The 19479-nt window shown below is 38.3% G+C and overlaps 1 protein-coding gene across 9 annotated transcripts in view; it reads right to left on the bottom strand.

Annotated features, from left to right (window-relative positions):
- Positions 1-4947: 4947 nt before the first annotated feature.
- The window catches only part of HNRNPC (heterogeneous nuclear ribonucleoprotein C), a 60515-nt gene continuing 45983 nt past the window's right edge, over positions 4948-19479 (bottom strand). For 7 of the 9 annotated variants that reach the window (XM_019628782.1, XM_019628781.1, XM_019628786.1 and 4 more), the window contains 4 exons: positions 6457-6617; positions 5821-5934; positions 5421-5581; positions 4948-5321 (listed from right to left, as the gene is read on the bottom strand). In XM_019628782.1, coding sequence (XP_019484327.1) covers positions 5238-5321; positions 5421-5581; positions 5821-5934; positions 6457-6617 — 520 coding nt within the window. In that variant the 3' untranslated portion in view covers positions 4948-5237. The remainder of the gene's footprint in view (positions 5322-5420; positions 5582-5820; positions 5935-6456; positions 6618-19479) is intronic. The other 2 variants (XM_019628785.1, XM_019628787.1) reach the window with 1 other exon arrangement.

Here is a 19479-nt window from a genome sequence, read left to right as displayed (position 1 = left end):
AGCATCATGCTGGATGCATAGAAAACCTTCTGTCAATGGTAGTATTTGTCTTGGGCTTCAGGCACAACTGACAATATAGGTTCCCAACAAAAATGTATTTTATCCTGCGGTAGCCTCATGCTATTCAAACAGGCTATTTAAATTTAAAATCCAATTCCTCAGTCACACTAGCCACAGGACTATTATTATACTGGTGGATGCATTATGAAACATTTCCATCATCACAGAAAATTCTATTAGACAGTGAAATAGTTTTAAGCAACTTGATTGGTAGGCCAATCAAGTTGGGCTTACAATGGTTTCCTGCAACCTCAAAAACCTCTCCCCCTCTACCTAGTTTTTCTCATCTTTTAACCCTACCCAGGTGCCTCCCTTGGTGCTTTCTGTACTTTGACCATAGATTTCAATACAGGTACACTCTCACCCTCTCACCAGATGTTGTTTTTGTTTTTTAAAGAAAGCACACCACTGTACTTTTTTACTGCAAGCACTTGTCTTAACTCACTTGACATATTACATGGGCATTCTTTTAACTAACTTCCTGATTAGCCCGTCACCTGGAGACATGCTCTCTGAAAGCCCTGTCTTTTCCTAACCCTTTCCCTTCCATGGGAAGTCCACTTTTGGCCTCTTGGGGCAGTGGTTCCCCATGTTGGTAGCCAACTGCAAGTACAGCATCTTGAAAAATACTGAGTGCCAATGGCTGAGATTTAATTGGTCTGGAATGCAGACCTGGGCACGAGGATTTTAAAGCTCCCTTAGTAATTTTAATGCACAACCAAGGTTGAGAACCACTCAACAACTAACCTGATGATGTACGAATAATTTTATTGACTTTTGTTTGTTGAAATGTGTATGATTTTTTTTTGCACAAATTTTGTCAGACCTTCAAAACCCATTTTCTCTCAAGCTTTTATTCCTGTGTGACACCTTAAAAAATAACCTGGCATGCTCAGGACTGGAACTGAGAGCAGCATGCCTTATCCCCATTCATCCTGGGCTTCAACTCCTTCCTATTTAACTACCTTGTTTTTTGGGGGGGTATTAACCCCACTACACCCTCCCTTCTCTTTTCCTATTATGTTTTGTACTTCCAGTTTAGTGGGGGGAAGAATCCCAATCTAGCTTACAATAGGACCAACTCGAACACACTTTAAACAGGTCCTGCTTTTCATAATTGAAATCAATCTTTTTTTATTAACCTGAGTTACTAATACAACATATTGTTTTGAGGCCTTCTCATTTCATTAGGATTAATTTGATTAACAAAAATCCAAACTTGGAATTTTCAACACAATGTAGTCTCCTCCCTAAATATTTGGAATTCTCTCATCCCAGTAAGGTTATATACCAACTTGCACTTTTTCTCTGTAAGTTTAACTGGCCAAATTTTTACTTGTCCCCAAGCTCTTTCTAAACACTAAAACTTCTCCAACATAGTGCCCCTTATTAGTCAAGTAAACACCATGATGCCTGTTCTCTGAGGTGCAGCATTGACAAAGCAAGTGAAGTTACTTAAATGCCTGTACTCTGCATTTTACATGTAACTCATTGACTGGTTCCTTTCATTTGTCATAGCTGTTTTACTATTGTTAACTGATTTCTTCTGGTTATCAGAGTGCTTATTCTTTTATCCCCCTAAATTCAACTGAAATGCATTTTTTGGTCAAGGTGGTTTGAATCAGGGTCCAGAAATTCAAACCTCATTTGACATTGATTTTTCCTCATATTAAATAAAAAGGTCAACTGTCAGTAGAAAGTCCTTCATTCTCCCAGGCCCATGTCAATAATGAAGCTTCCTGGTTCTCTTCTGAAAATAAAATTAGTGCGTCAGTGGTCAGTTAATGCCATCACAGGCCAGTCACATATTCTCAGAACAAAGTACATCTTTCCACTGATCTCATTAAATACACAGCTATTTCCTATTCCCCAAACACTTCCATAATGCATCCCATTATTTCAACTGTTACCTAAACACACTAGTACTTGTGAAGTAATTTGTAATGTTTACTTCCTATTGGGCTTTGCTTCCCCTACCTACTTATTTTTTTGAATAAACACACTGCTGTTAAATTGTCCAGTATATTCCTTTATTGGTATTTTATGGTTACTTTATGGCTTGAATGATAGTTGTTTTTCTTCTACTCCTTCTATTACATTCTCAATCCTCATTTGATTTGTTTATTCTCTTACAATTTACCATAATTTTGTGGTTATTATTTGCATTATTATTTTCCTTTTCTGTTATACCTAGATCCCTCTATAAAGAGGTTTTAAAACATGTATTGACTGGTACTTCTCTTATAGTCTTTGCAAGCTTCAGATGTTGGGGTAACAACTGAACTGAAATCTATTGGGAATCCTCTTTTCACGCATTCCAAATCTATCATCCACTCCAACCTGACAGCTTTAAGTTAGCAGCAAATTAGAAAGTACCCAAGCAACTGAGCTCCAAAGAACAGGTAGTTTCCCAATGAAAAATGATGTAGCATCAGAAAGAAATGTTTCAAAGGAGTTTCTTTTTAAGTCATCCACCTTCTCTCTTGCTTTTCAACCTTGGCTGGAAATTGCATTCTTAAAAGCTTCCAGACAATTTTCTTACATTTCATGGCAAATTGAAAAAACCCATTATTCTGAATTTTACACCCCAAAAATGCATCACCGTATTTTACTGTTTTAAATCTTACTGCAATTGAATAGTGAGGGTAAGGTCCCTGTCAATGTGATTGTTACGTTACCCAGAATTCCCTTTAAACAATCATTCGCTTACTCTAAAACTATCAAGCCTTTCACCCCACTGTGCCAAACCTACTGCTTTGCCTCTATAATTTTTATTGAACCTACTCCAACCAATCTCATTTCCTGGGGTACCTAGGGTTAAGTAATAATATAACAGTGACTATAAGCCTACCATCTAATAAATGGTCTTTAAGAACGCTAGCCTCTTTTTAAAAAGTCTATATAACATTTGATCAGATTTCAAAATATATGTATACATGTTATTTTAATCATGTTTCCTTTACTTTGCTACTGTTATCACATAGGAGCCTGAATTTCAAAGTATTAAAAGAGTAAACCTGTGATTATACGAACCTAGGGTATTCTTCTTAGTTACATGAGGACATTTAATTTATAGTAGTCTGAGATCTACAGTGTAGTGACTTCCCCATAAGACAAATTAGACATTTTGGTATTTTATCAATAATCCAGTGCGTGTAGGTGTGTAGATTTTCTAAGAGCACATGATCATTTCTCTAATTTTTAAAAAGGGCTTTCCCTCAATTTCTTTCAACATTTGGTTCCATATGGAATTAAAAGTAGACACTTTCACACCTAGACTAATTGGTCCAGTATCTTTTACATACTGGTGGCTAACATAATCGTAACTAGGTTTTATTAGTATCTTAGAACTTTGACCCTCCTGAGCATCCAGTTTATTTTGTCATGAGTTACGTGCTTAAAGTGTGTTTGTGTAACATGAAATCACATGATCAGAAAACAGAGTGGGTAGAAGTATTTATCAAATTAAGACACAAAAGCTACTTTTATACTATAGATCTGAGATCCAACAGTAGTCCATAGTTCAGCCTCTTTCTATTCTGCTTTGTCGCCTGTTATATAAGATGACTCATGAAATCCTTATAAATTGGACATGACTTCTGCCCATTGTAGGTTGGATATAAATGTCTTTGCTGCCAACTATGAAACAACTTTCCAGGGAATCCAAGGTATGTGTGAGTAACAGTCCAGAACTAACCATGTTTTTGTTCTGCTCTACTGAAAAAAACTGAAGTATAAATCATAAATAAATTGGACCTTTCAGGACTAGGCAAGTCATCACAAATCTGGAAGCTGTTTAATAAATCTGTCCTTAGAAGTTTGGGTGCTAATAACTAACACCATGCCTAAAAATCACTGCAATTAATCAAGTTGGGGGCGGTGATGGTGCAAAAATTAGTTGATATGGAGTGAACTAAATGAAGGTAAAATAAATACGGAACCTTCACTATGCTCTCAATTATCTGGGAAGGCAGACTATAGAAGACCAGTTAAGAAAGAGCTTTTCTATTTTCAGTAACACTCAGGCACAGACTCAGAATTAAGAAAGTAACTAGAGCTATAAATCGCAATTATAAGGACAAAATGAGAGAAAATAGGTTTCATTCACTAGTTATTTCAATTTTCCTAAAATCTTGACTTTTATCTGAGCCTCTTCTATTTAAGGATGAATCAATTTCGCACACAACAAAAATCTCAAAAAAGGGTGCCGACTGGACCACAAAGCATTGATAAAAGGGCTTAATATATTCCCCAAATTTTAAAATTAGGATATAAAAGCCATTTTTCAAGACTCTACACATCAAAGTTACTTGTCTCCTTAATGCAATACCCACCCTCAATGAAAAATAATCTGAGTCGTGTATTGTATGTTGGTATGCATAATGATTATGACTCAAAGAAAAATATACCTAGCACATTCTACAGGTTTTGTGGAGGCCGCTGTAAAACAAAGAATTTGAAATTAACAATGATAAAATACAAAAATAAAAAAACCAGGTTTTTTTTTTTCTTCAAATTCCTGGTTTAATAAGGTTGTGTTTATTTTGAGAAAAAAGGTCCCAAACATCAGGCTGTTCACAAAAATAACCCACAGTATCAACTTTAGAAAACAAATCTTAAGACTATTACACTAATTATTTTCCTAGAGGATGCATTTGACATGCCAGCTCTCGTTCACAAAAATACATTGTTACATTTGTGTTGAACAGCCCCACACAGCATTCTTATGTGGGGTATAACACACATATCTCTAACTCAAAGCTGCTCTCAGGTGCTACTCAACTAAAGAGATTGCCTTTGCGGGTGGGGAAGCAACTAACTACTGAACTAATGTATGAATGGAAAGAACTGTACTCCCTGCATAACAACAGATTATTTTGGAGACAGTTGATAAAAACCATACATCCTTTTTATTGTTAAGTCATAAAGAGGTATCAAAATTAAAAGCAAAAATTACAGGGTAAGACTTAACATAACTACTGGGAGCATCAAAGGAAGTGAACATGGGACTAGGCGCAGGGCATTATGAATTAATGAACATGGGAAGGACAAAGATGGGGGTAACAGTGAGCATGTGCTGAAGATACTAGGGGAGAGGATCTGGTGAAAATTTTGATCTTAGACAAGCGCCTAGGTAAAGAAATAATGGGACAAGATTTCTAAACCCCACTATGTGCTTAAGAGTCATCCTCGCCATTGGCGCTGTCTCTGTCATCCTCTCCTTCCTCAGCCTCTTTTTCATCATCCTTGATCAACTCCAGCTGTGAGAAACAGACACAAACAGGATGGAGTTAGAGGCACTCCATGTGTCCCTGCTCCCCCCTCCACCACCTCTTTCTCTCCTTTCCCGTGGTTTTCACCTGGTCATCCCCCCGATCTTCATTATCATCATCATCCAGTAGGTCCCCCTCCTCAGCAGAGTCATCTGCACCCCCCTCAGACTCCATCTTCACATTAGTCTCATCTTTCTTCAGGGAGCTGCTGCTCTGCTCCTCTTCTGACTTATCATTCTTCATCTCTACTGGGGATGAGAAGGACAAGTCTGTCTAGGGGCACGTAATGTCCACAGGATGTAGACAATCCCCACTAACACTCAGAAGTGCAGCACAAGTCTAAATCCTCCCACACAGGTGCCCTTCCCAACTCAAGACTCCCCAATGTTCATATTCAATTGCTTTATATCCCACTATTCCAACATGTATTTTCAACTATCTTAGGTAACTAACCCAATTCCACACAACAAGCAGCAAAACCATTTACCTCCTTGTTTGCTCTGTTCCTTTTCAATTTTTTCCAGGCTTTCCAGTAGAGAATCCACTTTTTGTTTTATCTGGGTCAATTCCTTCTTAATGGTCTGAAGGTCATCTCCTTTCACTTTTAATATAAACAAAATCCTACATGAGAATCAAATGTACCAGACGCTACCAGTTATCAAACACATTCCCACTAGACTACACACCTGTAGTCAACAGAAGCTCGCTGGGAGAAATAGGGTCAGTATTGGATTGTCCCAGTAATGGGCACCTCCAATCTTTTAGTTGGTAGCTGAAACTGTAGCAGCTCATGTGCCTACTACCTTAGCAGATTCTGACTTTTGTAAACCTGATAAAGATCTCGATTACTTTTTATAAAGTATTTTCTGTACTGTTTTACTGGCTTACATATTTCATAAATTTAACAGGTGCTTCAACTCCCTAAAGTCTGATGACTTTATTCAAATTACTGGGGATAGAAGGCAGTCTAGAGTTGGTCCCTCAAACACTATCTTCTCCTCTTTCATTATTTTGATTACGCAAATGCATTTGTACAAAAGCTGAACATTATTAACTGCATCTATTCCCCTATCTCAACACACAAGAAATAGCAGAATCACAAAGCTGCTATAATAATACATACACTTTCCAGACTTGGAAGAAGATCCTCGCTGTCCACTCTTAGAATTGAATCCACTTTTGCCCCTCCGTGAGGTGTTTCCTGATACACGCTGACGTTTGGAGGGCACTACAGCCCGAGCAATAGGAGGAGGAGGAGGAACACGCGCCGGGTAACTGTACATCCTATTGAGTAGAAAACAGGACTCCTTTATCAGTAAAACTAAGTCAGCATGATTCAAACAATGACCTTTAAACAAAATAATAAATTAATGTCCACTGTCTCTCAATCATTTCTTTTTTGCTAATTTCATTTAAAAGGACAGTAAAAACTTTTCTTCCTTGAAATTTTTAGCATCACAGGTACTTTTCTTCAAGAATATATTACATATACACAAATATATCCAATGATATTGTTGGTTGGCCTTAAAGGGTTTTCTGTACTATGGCAGTATTAATAAAGCATTGTTTTTTAAATAACGAATGGCCTTTATCTTGACCTTATTCTTTTCATACATATGCTGCAATAAACAATTCATTAAGCCAAAGAAAGGACTCACAAAAAGGGATTGCATTTAACTGGGGTCTGCAAACAGGTATTTATTTTTAGCTAAATCCCTGATCTTTTCACCCACAGAAGCATACAAAACAATCACTGATATTAGGTTGAACTATATAAACTCGCCAACATGAACCATTTTTATGGGCCTCCAAAAACAGCCATTTCTTATGTGTTAGCTGGGTGTAAAATACCACTACCACTTCTAACAACATTTAAGCATAAGCTCCACTCAGAGCTCCAACAGGGCAGAGGTCTATGTTGTTCACGATTCACTAATGCATAAACTCATTGCCCAGCACACATTTAGCTCTCAAAAATCACTGGTTGCTCAACTGCTGCCTCCATTGGGTACCGTATTTGCTGGCGTATAAGACGACTGGGCGTATAAGACGACCCCCTAACATTTCCACTCAAAATACAGAGTTTGTTATATACCGTATTTGCCGGCGTATAAGACGATTTTTTGGCCCTGAAAAATATGCCTCCAAGTGGGGGGTCGTCTTATACGCCAGGTACACTTCAGATAGACTGCCCATAGTGCTTGCCCCGTGCCATAGTGGCCTCCCGATGCCCGCCCACTTCATTCCACATACCGTTCAGGCATCAGCAGCGCTGCTGGGTGTATGCTCGGCTGTTATGCGATTTTGCTGTTATGCGATTTTACCACACTCGCAAAATCGCACACAGCCGACCATACACCCAGTATGATAGCACAAAAAAGCGAATCGCGATTTATGTATATGTTTGATTACATACAGCCTTGTGACAGTTTTCCTGAATGTCATAAGCATTTGAATATAAATGTTGAAATCAAATCTGATATTGTTTTACCTTTTATTTGGTGTGTGGAAGGTGTGCGGAAGAGGGGGTAGTCTTATACGGCGAGTATATAACAAACTCTGTATTTTGAATGGAAATGTTAGGGGGTCGTTGTCTTATACGCCCAGTCGTCTTATACGCCAGCAAATACGGTAACTTAACTCCAAGGCCCAGGTATTCTTCTATAAAAAAACCCACCAGTTGCTCCTCTGCCTAACTTCAAAGGATTTAAGGAAAAAATGTAATGTGTTACACAGCTTTGAAATTTTGTAATTCATATATAATGTGATGTTGAGTCTCCCTCTTTTATTATCTTATTAATGGCTAATCTTCTCTGAATATGTAACATAATCCCCAATCCTCCTGACAGTGAAAACATTGATTTTACAGGCTCATAAAAATTCTTCGGCTCAGCCCAACTTAACCTCAACTGTTTCCATCCTATTTTTAACAGGGTCATATCTTATCTTTCCCTAGGTGTGGCTATGACAGAAACATTTTCCTTTTTTTCCAAAGAGCATATATACACTGCCAAACAAGTGGGGGAATGACTCACTAGTCTTCACTTAGCTGTTCTTAGTCATTGGCCACCCATCACTTTCCCCCTTGAATGAGTAATTGATTTGCCATGTGCCAAGGAATCAATGATGTGGTAATGGTAAAGTGCTCATATTATGTCTTGTTTTAAGCTACAATAAGGAACACTTTTTTTTTTTTTAAACCAAATTGTGAGTTATAGTTGTCACAATTTGGGATTTTTTTTTCAAAGATTCTCATTGGGGAACCGGGGGGATGGGAACAGCGCTGGGGAATTGGGGGAAGGGGACCAGACAAGTTGCTGTCCCTTTGCTCTTCAGTCTAGTTGTGGAGGACGTCGCTTCACTGGCCCAAGTTGGCACCACCATTGCACTCTTCCCGGGCAAGGCAGATCAGTCGCCGGCTTCTGGACGGCAGATCACAGCGGCTGCTGGCCGCTCACGCTGGCCACTGGCTACACATGGTAGCCCATGGCAACCCACTGCCACAGGGACTGCAGCCCACACCGTCGCCGGCGACCCACGGCAGCCCAGCTCCAGGTTGAGCTGTTGCTCAGCATCCCAGCTGCGGAGGGCAGTGTCACTGGCCCTCATATGTGGAATCCAAACCGGGGTCCTCTGGCATCCCAAGCCAGCTCTCAACCATTGCGCCACTCGGCCGGCCCAAGGAACACTTTTTAAGTTTGAGCCCCAGGAAATAATTTTCCTAAGTATATGATCCAGATACTGTAAAAATATCAATGTTCAGAAACTACTCTCCTTTGTGCATGATGATACTTTTAAAAGCAATTTCTGGAGATAAATGAAAAGTGAGTTATTCATATCTTTGAACATGAAAAAGCTCATGCCCCAGCCCACTCACTTTCACTGGCACCAGTTTCCAAACCAATGAGCTAGCCAGCCCTTCCATGTTTCCTCTATTTCATGGTACTGGAATTCCCTTTTGAACCATACTCTTTAATTTGACCCAGGTAAACAGCCATGACAAAAATGAGGCAAGAAATGCAGTTTGTTTTGAATCTGTGTAATGGCCCACGAACACAAATGGGAGCCAAACGGTCTAGTTCTCAGAAGAAAAATATATTTAAAAAGATCAACTGGTAATCCTACAGGGCTTTTAGTGTCACAGAACTTAACTGCTGCTCAAGTGAAAAAGGACTCTCGAATAACTCAAAGATTCTTTCAAGGAAGTTTAAGTTGACCTTTCCTTGAAAAATGTCAAAGCGCATGGTTATGAAAACATAGGGATGAGAAAAACCACACCTATTGAATAACCCTTAAGGGATAGGGAATAGTAAACTCAGTATGACAGCTTCAAGAACCAGCTATAAAGTAAGTAACCATACAGTAAAACACAGAAGGCAATAGCTGCTGATCCCCAACTGGAATAGCCCAAGTCTTTCATGTATTCATGGAAGTTTCATTAGTACCAAAGACACAAATACTAAAGACTAAAGAATTATGACTGCAACCTAAATCAGAAATCTGGATACTGTCGATAATAAAATCTAGTCAGAATAAAGGTAATTAAAATGCCATTTTAAAGAAATTAAAACATTTCTGAACACACATTAGCTAGCTAATTGTCTCAACAGATAAGAATCTCTATTAATCTCCAAGCTTAAACATAAGCACCACTAGGCACTTATGAAAAATATAGGTTTTCAAAGGCAAGCTTCTTAAATGACCAGATGTAACACAATGATTTTCGTTGGGTCTCAAAAATCCTGATTAATAATCACTACCAAAGTAAAAGCAATTTGAATACATTAGGAAAAATCTGTATTCTCCTGAATTCATTTATTTAATATACAATAGATGATTCCTGTCTTAAATATTTGGATATATTAAAAATAATTTTAAGCATATTATCAAATAGGTAATTCAGGAAACCAACTAGTTGTCAGATATTGTTGCCCACAAAAAAATAAACACAACATAAAATAACTTACAGGTAAGAGCAATCTAGTAAGATTACTCCCCCCCCTGTATAATTTTATCAAATTTGGTTTAAATATTCAATCCCATTATTTCATGCAAGTGTTGGGAGGTATTATCTTGTTCCGCTTCATTCTTTTTTATCTACAATGGAAAAATTTCAAGATGAATTTTATTCTTGCTTGCCTTTGATTTTCCTAGAAACAGAGCTGATTTTCCAGCCTACTATATTTGGGCTTTAGAAATGTCTGAAATTCCTGAAACTGCTAAAATTCTGTGAATGTACTCATTCATAAAAAGTTAAAAACCACTGATCCAGAAACAAAAGGAATATACCCTTCTATTTGAGCTAATCAAGACCAAATCTAGAATACTATGTGCCCATTTCTGAGAAACATGCTTTACATTTAGAAAGGTGCAGAGAAAAATAGGTACAAACCCAAGTCACGCAAGGTGATTTTAAGATAAACAAAATCCCAAAGAATAAATCAGTAAAATGTCATTTGTGAGACATATACAGAGAGAAACAAGGAAAACAATGTGGCACAATTATAAAAACTATGAATTTTAAGAGCCAAAAGAGCAAGTCTTTCCAATCCAGTTCCATTAATTAGTAGTTAAATTCCCAATTGAAGACAGATTCCTGCCTCAAACTCTGTAGCCACCAGCACTACCTGTAGATGAAACCAGTGACTAACAATTCAGGAGAGTTTAAATTAAACCAAAGCACTGAGTGAAGATCTGCTACTATAACTGCTTTATAAAAGTTTGGTTCCTGCCAGTGTACTCCAACCTGTGACAATCCACAACTTCAATTATAGGTTTCTCAACATAATCACCTAGAGTAAACCTTCAGAACACACCCGTTATCTTACATAACATTATTCTGTATTTTGTGGAAAAGGACTTTACAAAATTTTTTTTTTTGTAAAAAAAATCTTTGGCCTTATGTGGATTGAAGCTCAGCAGTTATTTTGCATGAGCAGAGAGTATCAGCTAATGATATTCACGAACACCAGAATTTCTACAACTGTTCAAGAATTAAGGCCTTCACTGATGTTGTATAATACTGTATGTCAACTATAACTGAATATATATATAGTCACGGGATGTGGAATATAGTGTGGGAGTGGAGTCAATGGAACTGTAATAGATATGTATGATATCGGGGTGTGAGGAGTGGAACGGCAGATTGGGGGAGCGGGGTTGTCACTTTGAGGGGTAAAAAGTACAACTATTGCACTAGGTTGTACACCTGAAATTAATTAAAAAAAAAAAAAGAATTACAGCCTTTGATACCTCGTATATTTGAACAATATAAAATGTATTTTGGGGTATTTCTTTCTCAGTCTTTATAAAAGCTTCTGTGAAACCATGTTTGGATGATTTAAATAACTATTTTCCAATCTTTTTTGAAACTACCAAAACATTTTCCACAGAATTGTATAGGTGGTACAACCCCAGCCATCTTTTTTAATGTGGTAAATAACACAATGAAATTATCTTAAATGTATCATTAAGGATTATAATACAAAATTCATTTAAACATATATATAAACAAATACTTATTAAAAACCCCAAAGTTTTAAAGTTCACCCTAATGTAATTTTTATAGTATATATTTCGTTAAATTTCAAATCTATTTTACAAGTGAGTAGACTATTGAATTTGCTTTAATTATGTAAGAAAAAAATGTGCCCAAATGACAATGTAACATGTTTAATTCATAATTACAATGTAAACATGAAACTCATCAAAAAAATGACACAAAACCCCACTTTCATGACGTAGTTGGAATTCTTGCTTTTGTGCTTAAAAATAAATCAACTAACTAAATTTTTATAATTTGTGTTTGTCTCTAAATGGCATTTGCAGGTGAGTCTGGGAGAAGCCAAACTGAGTACAAGTGTTAACTTACATTTGTTTTGCTAATGTAATTTATGGAAAGTGCCAATTACCAAGGTAAATTTGCATAGTTGCACTTTATGGTCCTGAAACACCCCCCCCACACCTCCCGCTGTTTATCTAATGTCTATTAAGTCTACAGATTATCTGTAAGACAGTCAAAATTAAAAAGAGCAAGCACTGCTCAATTAAATGATGAAGGGACTAAATATACCAGCATGATTTTCGGATCATTCAATATAGAGGGGCACACAAACTATTAAACTGTAAAGAAAAAACAATTTTGTAAATAAAAAAATATGGAAACAGGTTGTTACCACCCTTGGTAGGTTTAAGAACCTTTTCCAAGAACAAAAATCTAGGGTGAAACACCACATGAATTCCTTAAAAGAGCAGGAATCAATAGCCCTTATAGATGTAGAGCCAAAGGTGCCAATCACCAATTAGATCTGCAATCTTCTTTCAGCAAGAATTGTTGGTATTGGGCTGGCCGAGTGGCGCGATGGTTAAGAACTCGCTTGGGATGCCAGAGGGCCCTGGTTCGGATCCCACATATGAGGGCCAGTGACACTGCCCTCTACAGCTAAGATGCTGAACAACAGCTCAACCTGGAGCTGGGCTGCCGTGAGTCGCCGGCGACGGCGTAGGCTGCAGCCCCTGTGGCAGTGGGTTGCCATGGGCTACCGTGTGTAGCCAGCAGCCAGCGTGAGCGGCCAGCAGCCGCAGTGAGCGGCCGTCCAGAAGCCGGCGACTGATCTGCCTCGCCAGAGAAGAGCGCAATGATGGTGCCAACTTGGGCCAGTGAAGCAACATCCTCCACAACTAGATTGAAGAACAAAAACGACAGCAACTTGTCTGTTCCCCTTCCCCCAATTCCCCAGCACTGTTCCCATCCCGCCCCCAATTCCCCAATAAAAATCTTTAAAAAAAAAAGAATTGTTGGTATTATTTGGAGAATATAATCAATAGTGCTGTAAATGTTTTGTAGGGTGTCAGATGGGCACATGTGTCTTGTTAGGGAGACCACTTCATGGACAGTGTAGATGCTTGACCACTGCACTGTACACCTGAAGCTGAATAATACTCTATGTCAGCCATAATTTTATATATATATATATATATATATATATATATATATATATATATATATATAGTCACAGGCTATGGAGTATAGTATAGGGAATAGAGTCAATGGAATTGTAATAGACATATATGATGTCAGAGGGGCAATAAATTGGGGGAGGGGGCCTATCACTTTGTGAGGGGTGAAATGTATAACTATTAACATTGTTTTGTACACCTGAAACTAGTAAGAGTTAGGAGTAAGGATAAAAAAAAGAACTGCTGGGCCGGCTGAGTGGCTCAGTTGGTTAAGAGTTCGCTCAAGAGTTTGAGCTCTGAGCAACAGCGGTTCGAGTCCAGCCCGAGCTGAGCAGCCGCTGAGCTGCTAACAGGTAGCAGGATGGCTCAGCTAAAAAACAAAAAAAAAACCTAAAAAAAAAGGGTCACTATAAAAAAAAGAACTGCTGGTATTAGTACTGAGGAGTATTTTTGCAAATTCAAAGACACATTGGGTTGAAAATTGCCCCACTGATTTATTTTTACAACAGCTTTCCAAGAAAAGAAAAAAAAAATTAAATGATAGATTCATTGAGAAACTACCTTATAATAAGAAACAAACTTCAAATTGTTTCACTAGAAACCATTTGAAAATTCACCCCAAAACTTTCAGTAATATGCAAGTTGCTTTAAGTCCTAGATGAATCCTTTCAGAAAGGGGACTGGATCCAAGACAGTTAAGAAGCATAATTTTAATTCCTGGCTTTGCTTCTGTATATAAAGCTTTCCATCCAGGTGATAATCTCTTCTAAATTCTTCAATTTCCAAAGATTTAGAACATTAATGATTTGTCACAATTTTTTCAACACACATTCCAAAATGTCACTTCGGATCTTTTCTGAAGATAACGTCTTAAACTGTTAGTATGGACCAATTTTTATTTTTTAAAAAACTGAAATTATAAGAGTATTTATGAAGAATATACATTAAGAACATGTAAGCCAATTCATTCCTGTATTCTAATTTTATCAAGCCAGATCAGAGGTGTCCACTTCTCTTGTTTCACTTACAATAAACTTTTTTTGGTGCTGTCTGAGAAAACAGATTTGTAGTTGCCAGGGAATAGGGTGGAAGGAGGAGTTGACTACAAAAAAGGAACTTCTTGATGAATTTTTGGGAGATATGGAACAATCTGTATCTTAATTGTACAGGTAGGTACAAAACTGTACACCAAAAGCATAAATCTTATTGTATATAAAAAAGTTTTCAGGCCGGCTGAGTAGCTCCAGTTTGGTTAAGAGTGCGAGCTCCGAGCAACAAGGTTGCCAGTTCGATTCCCACATGGGCTAGTGAGCTGTACCCAAACTGAGCTGCCAACAGGTGGCAGGATGGCTCAGCTGGTGAGAACACATGATCCTAACAACAAGGTTGCTGGTTCGACTCTCATTTGACTCCTGAATGGGATGGTGGGCTGCGCACTCCTGCAATTATGATTGAACCTTGAGCTGAGATGCCACGAGCTGCTGACAGGCAGCAGGATGGCGACTGGACTTGGAGCTGAGCTAGCTACGCCCTCCATAACTAAGATCGAAGGACAACTACTTGGCTTTTCTCCTTCCCCAATTCCCTAACACTGTTCCCCATCCACAATTTCCCAATAAAATCTTAAAAAAAAAAAAAGTTTTCTATACTGTCTCCAATTTCTATTTCCTACACTCTTCTCTTGAATTTCCCTGTAAAGTTTCTGCCCTCACCATTATTAAACCTACCCTTGTTGAAGTCACCCATGTTCTGCATTTTGCTAAATCAATCGGACATGTCTAAACTTTAATGTATTACTTAAACTACCAACACTTGTCAATTCATCCCTCTACTCTTTTGACATATAGTCACACAGCTTCCAGGACACTTCATGTTTCTGGCTTTTCTCCAATTTTTTCCTGTCTTTAGAAGTTGCCATGGTCCGGCCAAGTGGCTCAGTTGGTTAAGAGCTCCCTCAAGAGTGCGAGCTCTGAGCAACAGCGGTTCGATGCCCAGCCTGAGCTGAGCTGCCGCTGAGCTGCCAACAGGTGGCGGAATGGCTCAGCTAAAAAAAAAAAAAAAAAAGGTGCCATGCTCCAGGGATCTCTATTTTTTTATCTCCACTCATCTACTGTCATAATTTTATGACCTATAAGCACAAACAACTGCCCACTTAACATCTCTCAAAATAGATGTCTAATAAGGAGCTTAAATTAGCATGTCCACACTGATTCACCCTCCATCCTAGTTCCTCTTATGTTCTTCCCCTTATCAGTGTCTGTAAATTCCAAGTCTCTAGTTGTCCAGGCTGGAACTTGGGTGACTTCTTAGATTCCTCTCTCAGTTCTCACATTGATCTGAAAGCAAATCTGCTTCCAATTAACTTCAAAATTCAACCACTTCTCACCACTCCTGTTGTAGCCTGCCTGGTCATCCATCCCACAAATGACTGCCTGTCTGGATAATTTCATCAGCCACTTCTCTGTTCTCAGAGTAACCTTGTTAAAATAAAAGTAAGATCCTCACTTATATGCTTAAAACTCTCCAATGGCTTTACATCTCAGAGCAAAAGCTAAAGATACACAATGCCTTAGTATGCTCTGTACGTGTTCAACCCATCCATCTTCTCTTAGGCCATTTTTCACTGGTGCACACAACAATGCCTCATAATAAGATCTTAACAGATATTTGTTAAGAAAATAAATGACTTTCCTAAGCTGGCTTTTAGGAAAGAATTTATCACAAATCACACTACCAACAGATAACAAACCAAACCCATCCTTATTGCTGGAAAACCAGGAGGGCTGGTCTGCTTTGTCTCTAGTATAAAGACTATTGGCAGTTTCACTCTAAGAAAATTAGACAAAAGTTAGTTGAATAATCTACCATGAAATTGAATTGTTTTTCAAGCTATTTATTACAAAATAAATACCAGATCTTGTCCTTTTAATGGATGTGATTTGAAACTCTCACAAGTCATACTTACTGTGAGGAAATCACAAACACAAATTTACACAGATAAATTTCTCCTATTATATATTTTTGTACCCTAGTAATCGGTTACCCTTGCCAAACTCCACTAATCTCACAGTAAATAACACATTGATCACTGTAAAATAATTAAGGTCCTGAAAAAAAGTTTATCTGCCTGAACAAATTAAATTGTATTTGGTGAATTTTTGTTCCTTGGATTAGTTATTAAAAGCGTATTAAGGGGGCTGGCCGAGTGGCACAATGGTTAAGAGTTGGCTTGGGAGCACCAGCTCTGAGCAGCAAGGCACCGGTTTGGATCCCACATGAGGGCCAATGACACTGCGCCCTCTACAGCTAAGATGGTGAACAACAGCTCAACCTGGAGCTGGGCTGGCGTGAGGTGATGGCATAGGCTGCAGTGGGGCGGCAGTGGGCTGGCATGAGCTACAGTGAGCAGCCGGCAGCTGGTGTAAGCTGCCGTGAACGGCCGTCCAATGGATGGCGACTGATCTGCCTCAGCCGGGAAGAGCACAATAATACTAAAATGGGCAGTGAAGCGACATCCTCCACAACTATACTGAAGAACAAAAGGACACCAACTTGTCTGTTACTGTTCCCCAATTCCCCAATAAAATCTTAAAAAAAAAGTGTATCAAGGGCCAGCTAAGTGGCTCAGTTGGTTAAGAGCTTACCCAAGGGTGTGAGCTCTTAGCAACAGGGTCGCCGGTTCGTTTCCCACGTGGGCCAGTGAGCTGTACCCAAACTGAGTTGCCAACAGGTGGCAGGATGGCTCAGCTGGTGAGAGCACGTGCTCCTTACAACAAGGTTGCCTGTTTGAGATGGTGGGCTATGCCTGCCTGCAACTAAAGACCGAACTCGGCACCTTGAGCTGAGCTGCTGCCCGGATGGCTCAGTGGATGGAGCGTGTGCTCTTAACAATGAGGCTGCTGGTTTGACTCCCGCATTGGGATGGTGGCTATGCCCACCCGCAACTAACTGAACACAGCACCTTGCGCTGAGCGGCACAGCTGGACTTGGAACTGAGCTTGCTGCGCCCTCCACAACTAAGATTGAAGGACAACAACATAGCTGTTCCCCTTCCCCAACACTGTTCCCCTCCCCAATAAAATCTAAAAAAAAAAAAAAGTGTATCACAATATAATCATATCCTATTCATCAAAAGCATACCTTCTCTTTCTTTCCATGAAAAACAACATTAGTTTCCTGGATAAGTCTTTCAATACTCGTCAGCTTTGTTCCAAACTGCAGTCTGGGTTCTCAAATATTTTGCCTGAAGAGCAGTCACTACAATTCTCATACTGAACATTATTCAAAATTCAATGAACCCAGCACTAGCCACATTTCAAGTACTGAACAGCCAAATGTAGGTAATCTTTACCATATTAACAGTGCAGATAAAGAGTATTTACATCATCACAGAAAGTTTTTTTGGACAGCGCGATTCTAGTTTGTTGCTTCCACAAACACCTACCTACTACCTATATGTAATTTCCAAAGCAAGCTTAGAATTCTGTGTTTTTTCCGTCTATAAGAAAACCATAATCCTTATAAATCAGCCAAATGTCCTCAGTATAAATTAATAGTTACACATCTATGATCACAAAGCAGAATGGTGAAAACTATAAAAAAATGAAAACAGTACTAAACTTCACAACTTTCCATTATCAGAAAGTGGCAAAAACGATGGCATTTTTAAATATGTTCAAAGTGAGGGGGAGTATTTTGAGAGGGATTAATGGCAAGTGTCTTTTACTGTAGTAAGTTTTAATTTAAACATTCACCGTTTTTTATCACCCCTTGTACTTGTCTTCCCGCAAAGCACCTCCTTTCACAGCTATACTTCTCTTCTTTCCCCATAAAGCACCTACTTCCGTAACTTTAACCCAATAAATCACACCAAGACCAGTCTACCCCTCCATTCTAACATTTACAGTGGTAAATGCTTACATCTTTTTGCCTCTCCAGTTTTTTTCTAGCCATGGGGCTGTTTCTAAGATATCTTTGCTTACAGGACACAACTCCTTAACATGCCATACAAAGCCCTTTACAACCACATTCTTTCTAATTACAGCAGGCTGTTGCCCCAAAGACGCCAGAAATATTCACAACACTGAATCTTTATTAGAGCTGCACCCTCACTCTATCTGCCTAAAAACCTCCTACTAATTATCAAGGAAAGTTCAAATACAGCCCTTAGTAAAACTAAATGGAGCTCTTTAAATCTTAACAGGGGAACTTATATAGCTCCCCAAAGGGCAACACAATTCATCTTTCTGTAAGACAATCCTGTACAACATAGGACACATAGGAGCCCGTTAATTCTAATGGCGTGCTGGAATATTTACTTAATATGATACTACCTGTTAATTATACAGCTTTCTACTGATCAATTTCAAAAGCAAATGAATGAATATCAATGTGCAATGAAATTTCAAATTACAGAAATTTAAGAATTTGAAAAAGAAATCACTGCAAAGTATTTTGAAGGAGCTGCTCACATAATACAGTCCTCTATCAAGAACTGCTCCACAACAATTTTCCTAGAAGCCACAAAATTCTCAACAGGACACAAATGGAAATGGATCTTTGTTAGAAGTTTACAGGTTTATCAGACGTTCATTATTGACAAATATGTTTTGCATACAAAGGTGCCTTATGCAATGCCCCTAGTTTTATACATAAACTCCTATGAATATTCATCCTAAAAGAAAAAGCTGCTTTGGGACTTGTATTCCTATCAGAAAAAATGTGTTTATTACAAAAAATCTTTTGGTAATTATAAACTATCTATGATAAGAGTTTACAGCATATGTGAAATTGTGAAATAGTTGACAGTGTATCAGTGTCAGATATTAATAAATCTATCTAAAATGGTAGTTTCACATCAACAATTTATATTAAATTCATATAAGAACTTTACACACCACATCAGCAATGGCCTAAAAATTAGAATACAAAATACTAAGAGAAGAAGATGGCAACAGCAAAAACTTGCACTAAAAATTCTTCCAAATTAAGGTAATCTTTAATGACTGCAGTTTATCAGTTTTTAAACAACCACCCCCCAATGAAAATCAGTAACCTTACTGCAGTGGAGGCAGCAGCATTTAGGTCACAGAATCCAATCCTTTATTGTCTCCTTCTCAGAAGAAGGAGTATTAAAATATAAAGATTCAGTTAGGTTTTTATCATTTGATTATCCTCCAATTTTAAA

The sequence above is a fragment of the Hipposideros armiger genome, unplaced genomic scaffold (genome assembly GCF_001890085.2).
Source record: "Hipposideros armiger isolate ML-2016 unplaced genomic scaffold, ASM189008v1 scaffold_807, whole genome shotgun sequence".
Taxonomy (NCBI): domain Eukaryota; kingdom Metazoa; phylum Chordata; class Mammalia; order Chiroptera; family Hipposideridae; genus Hipposideros; species Hipposideros armiger.
Note: the sequence above shows the minus strand (reverse complement) of the source record. Positions and strands in the feature narration are given on the sequence as shown.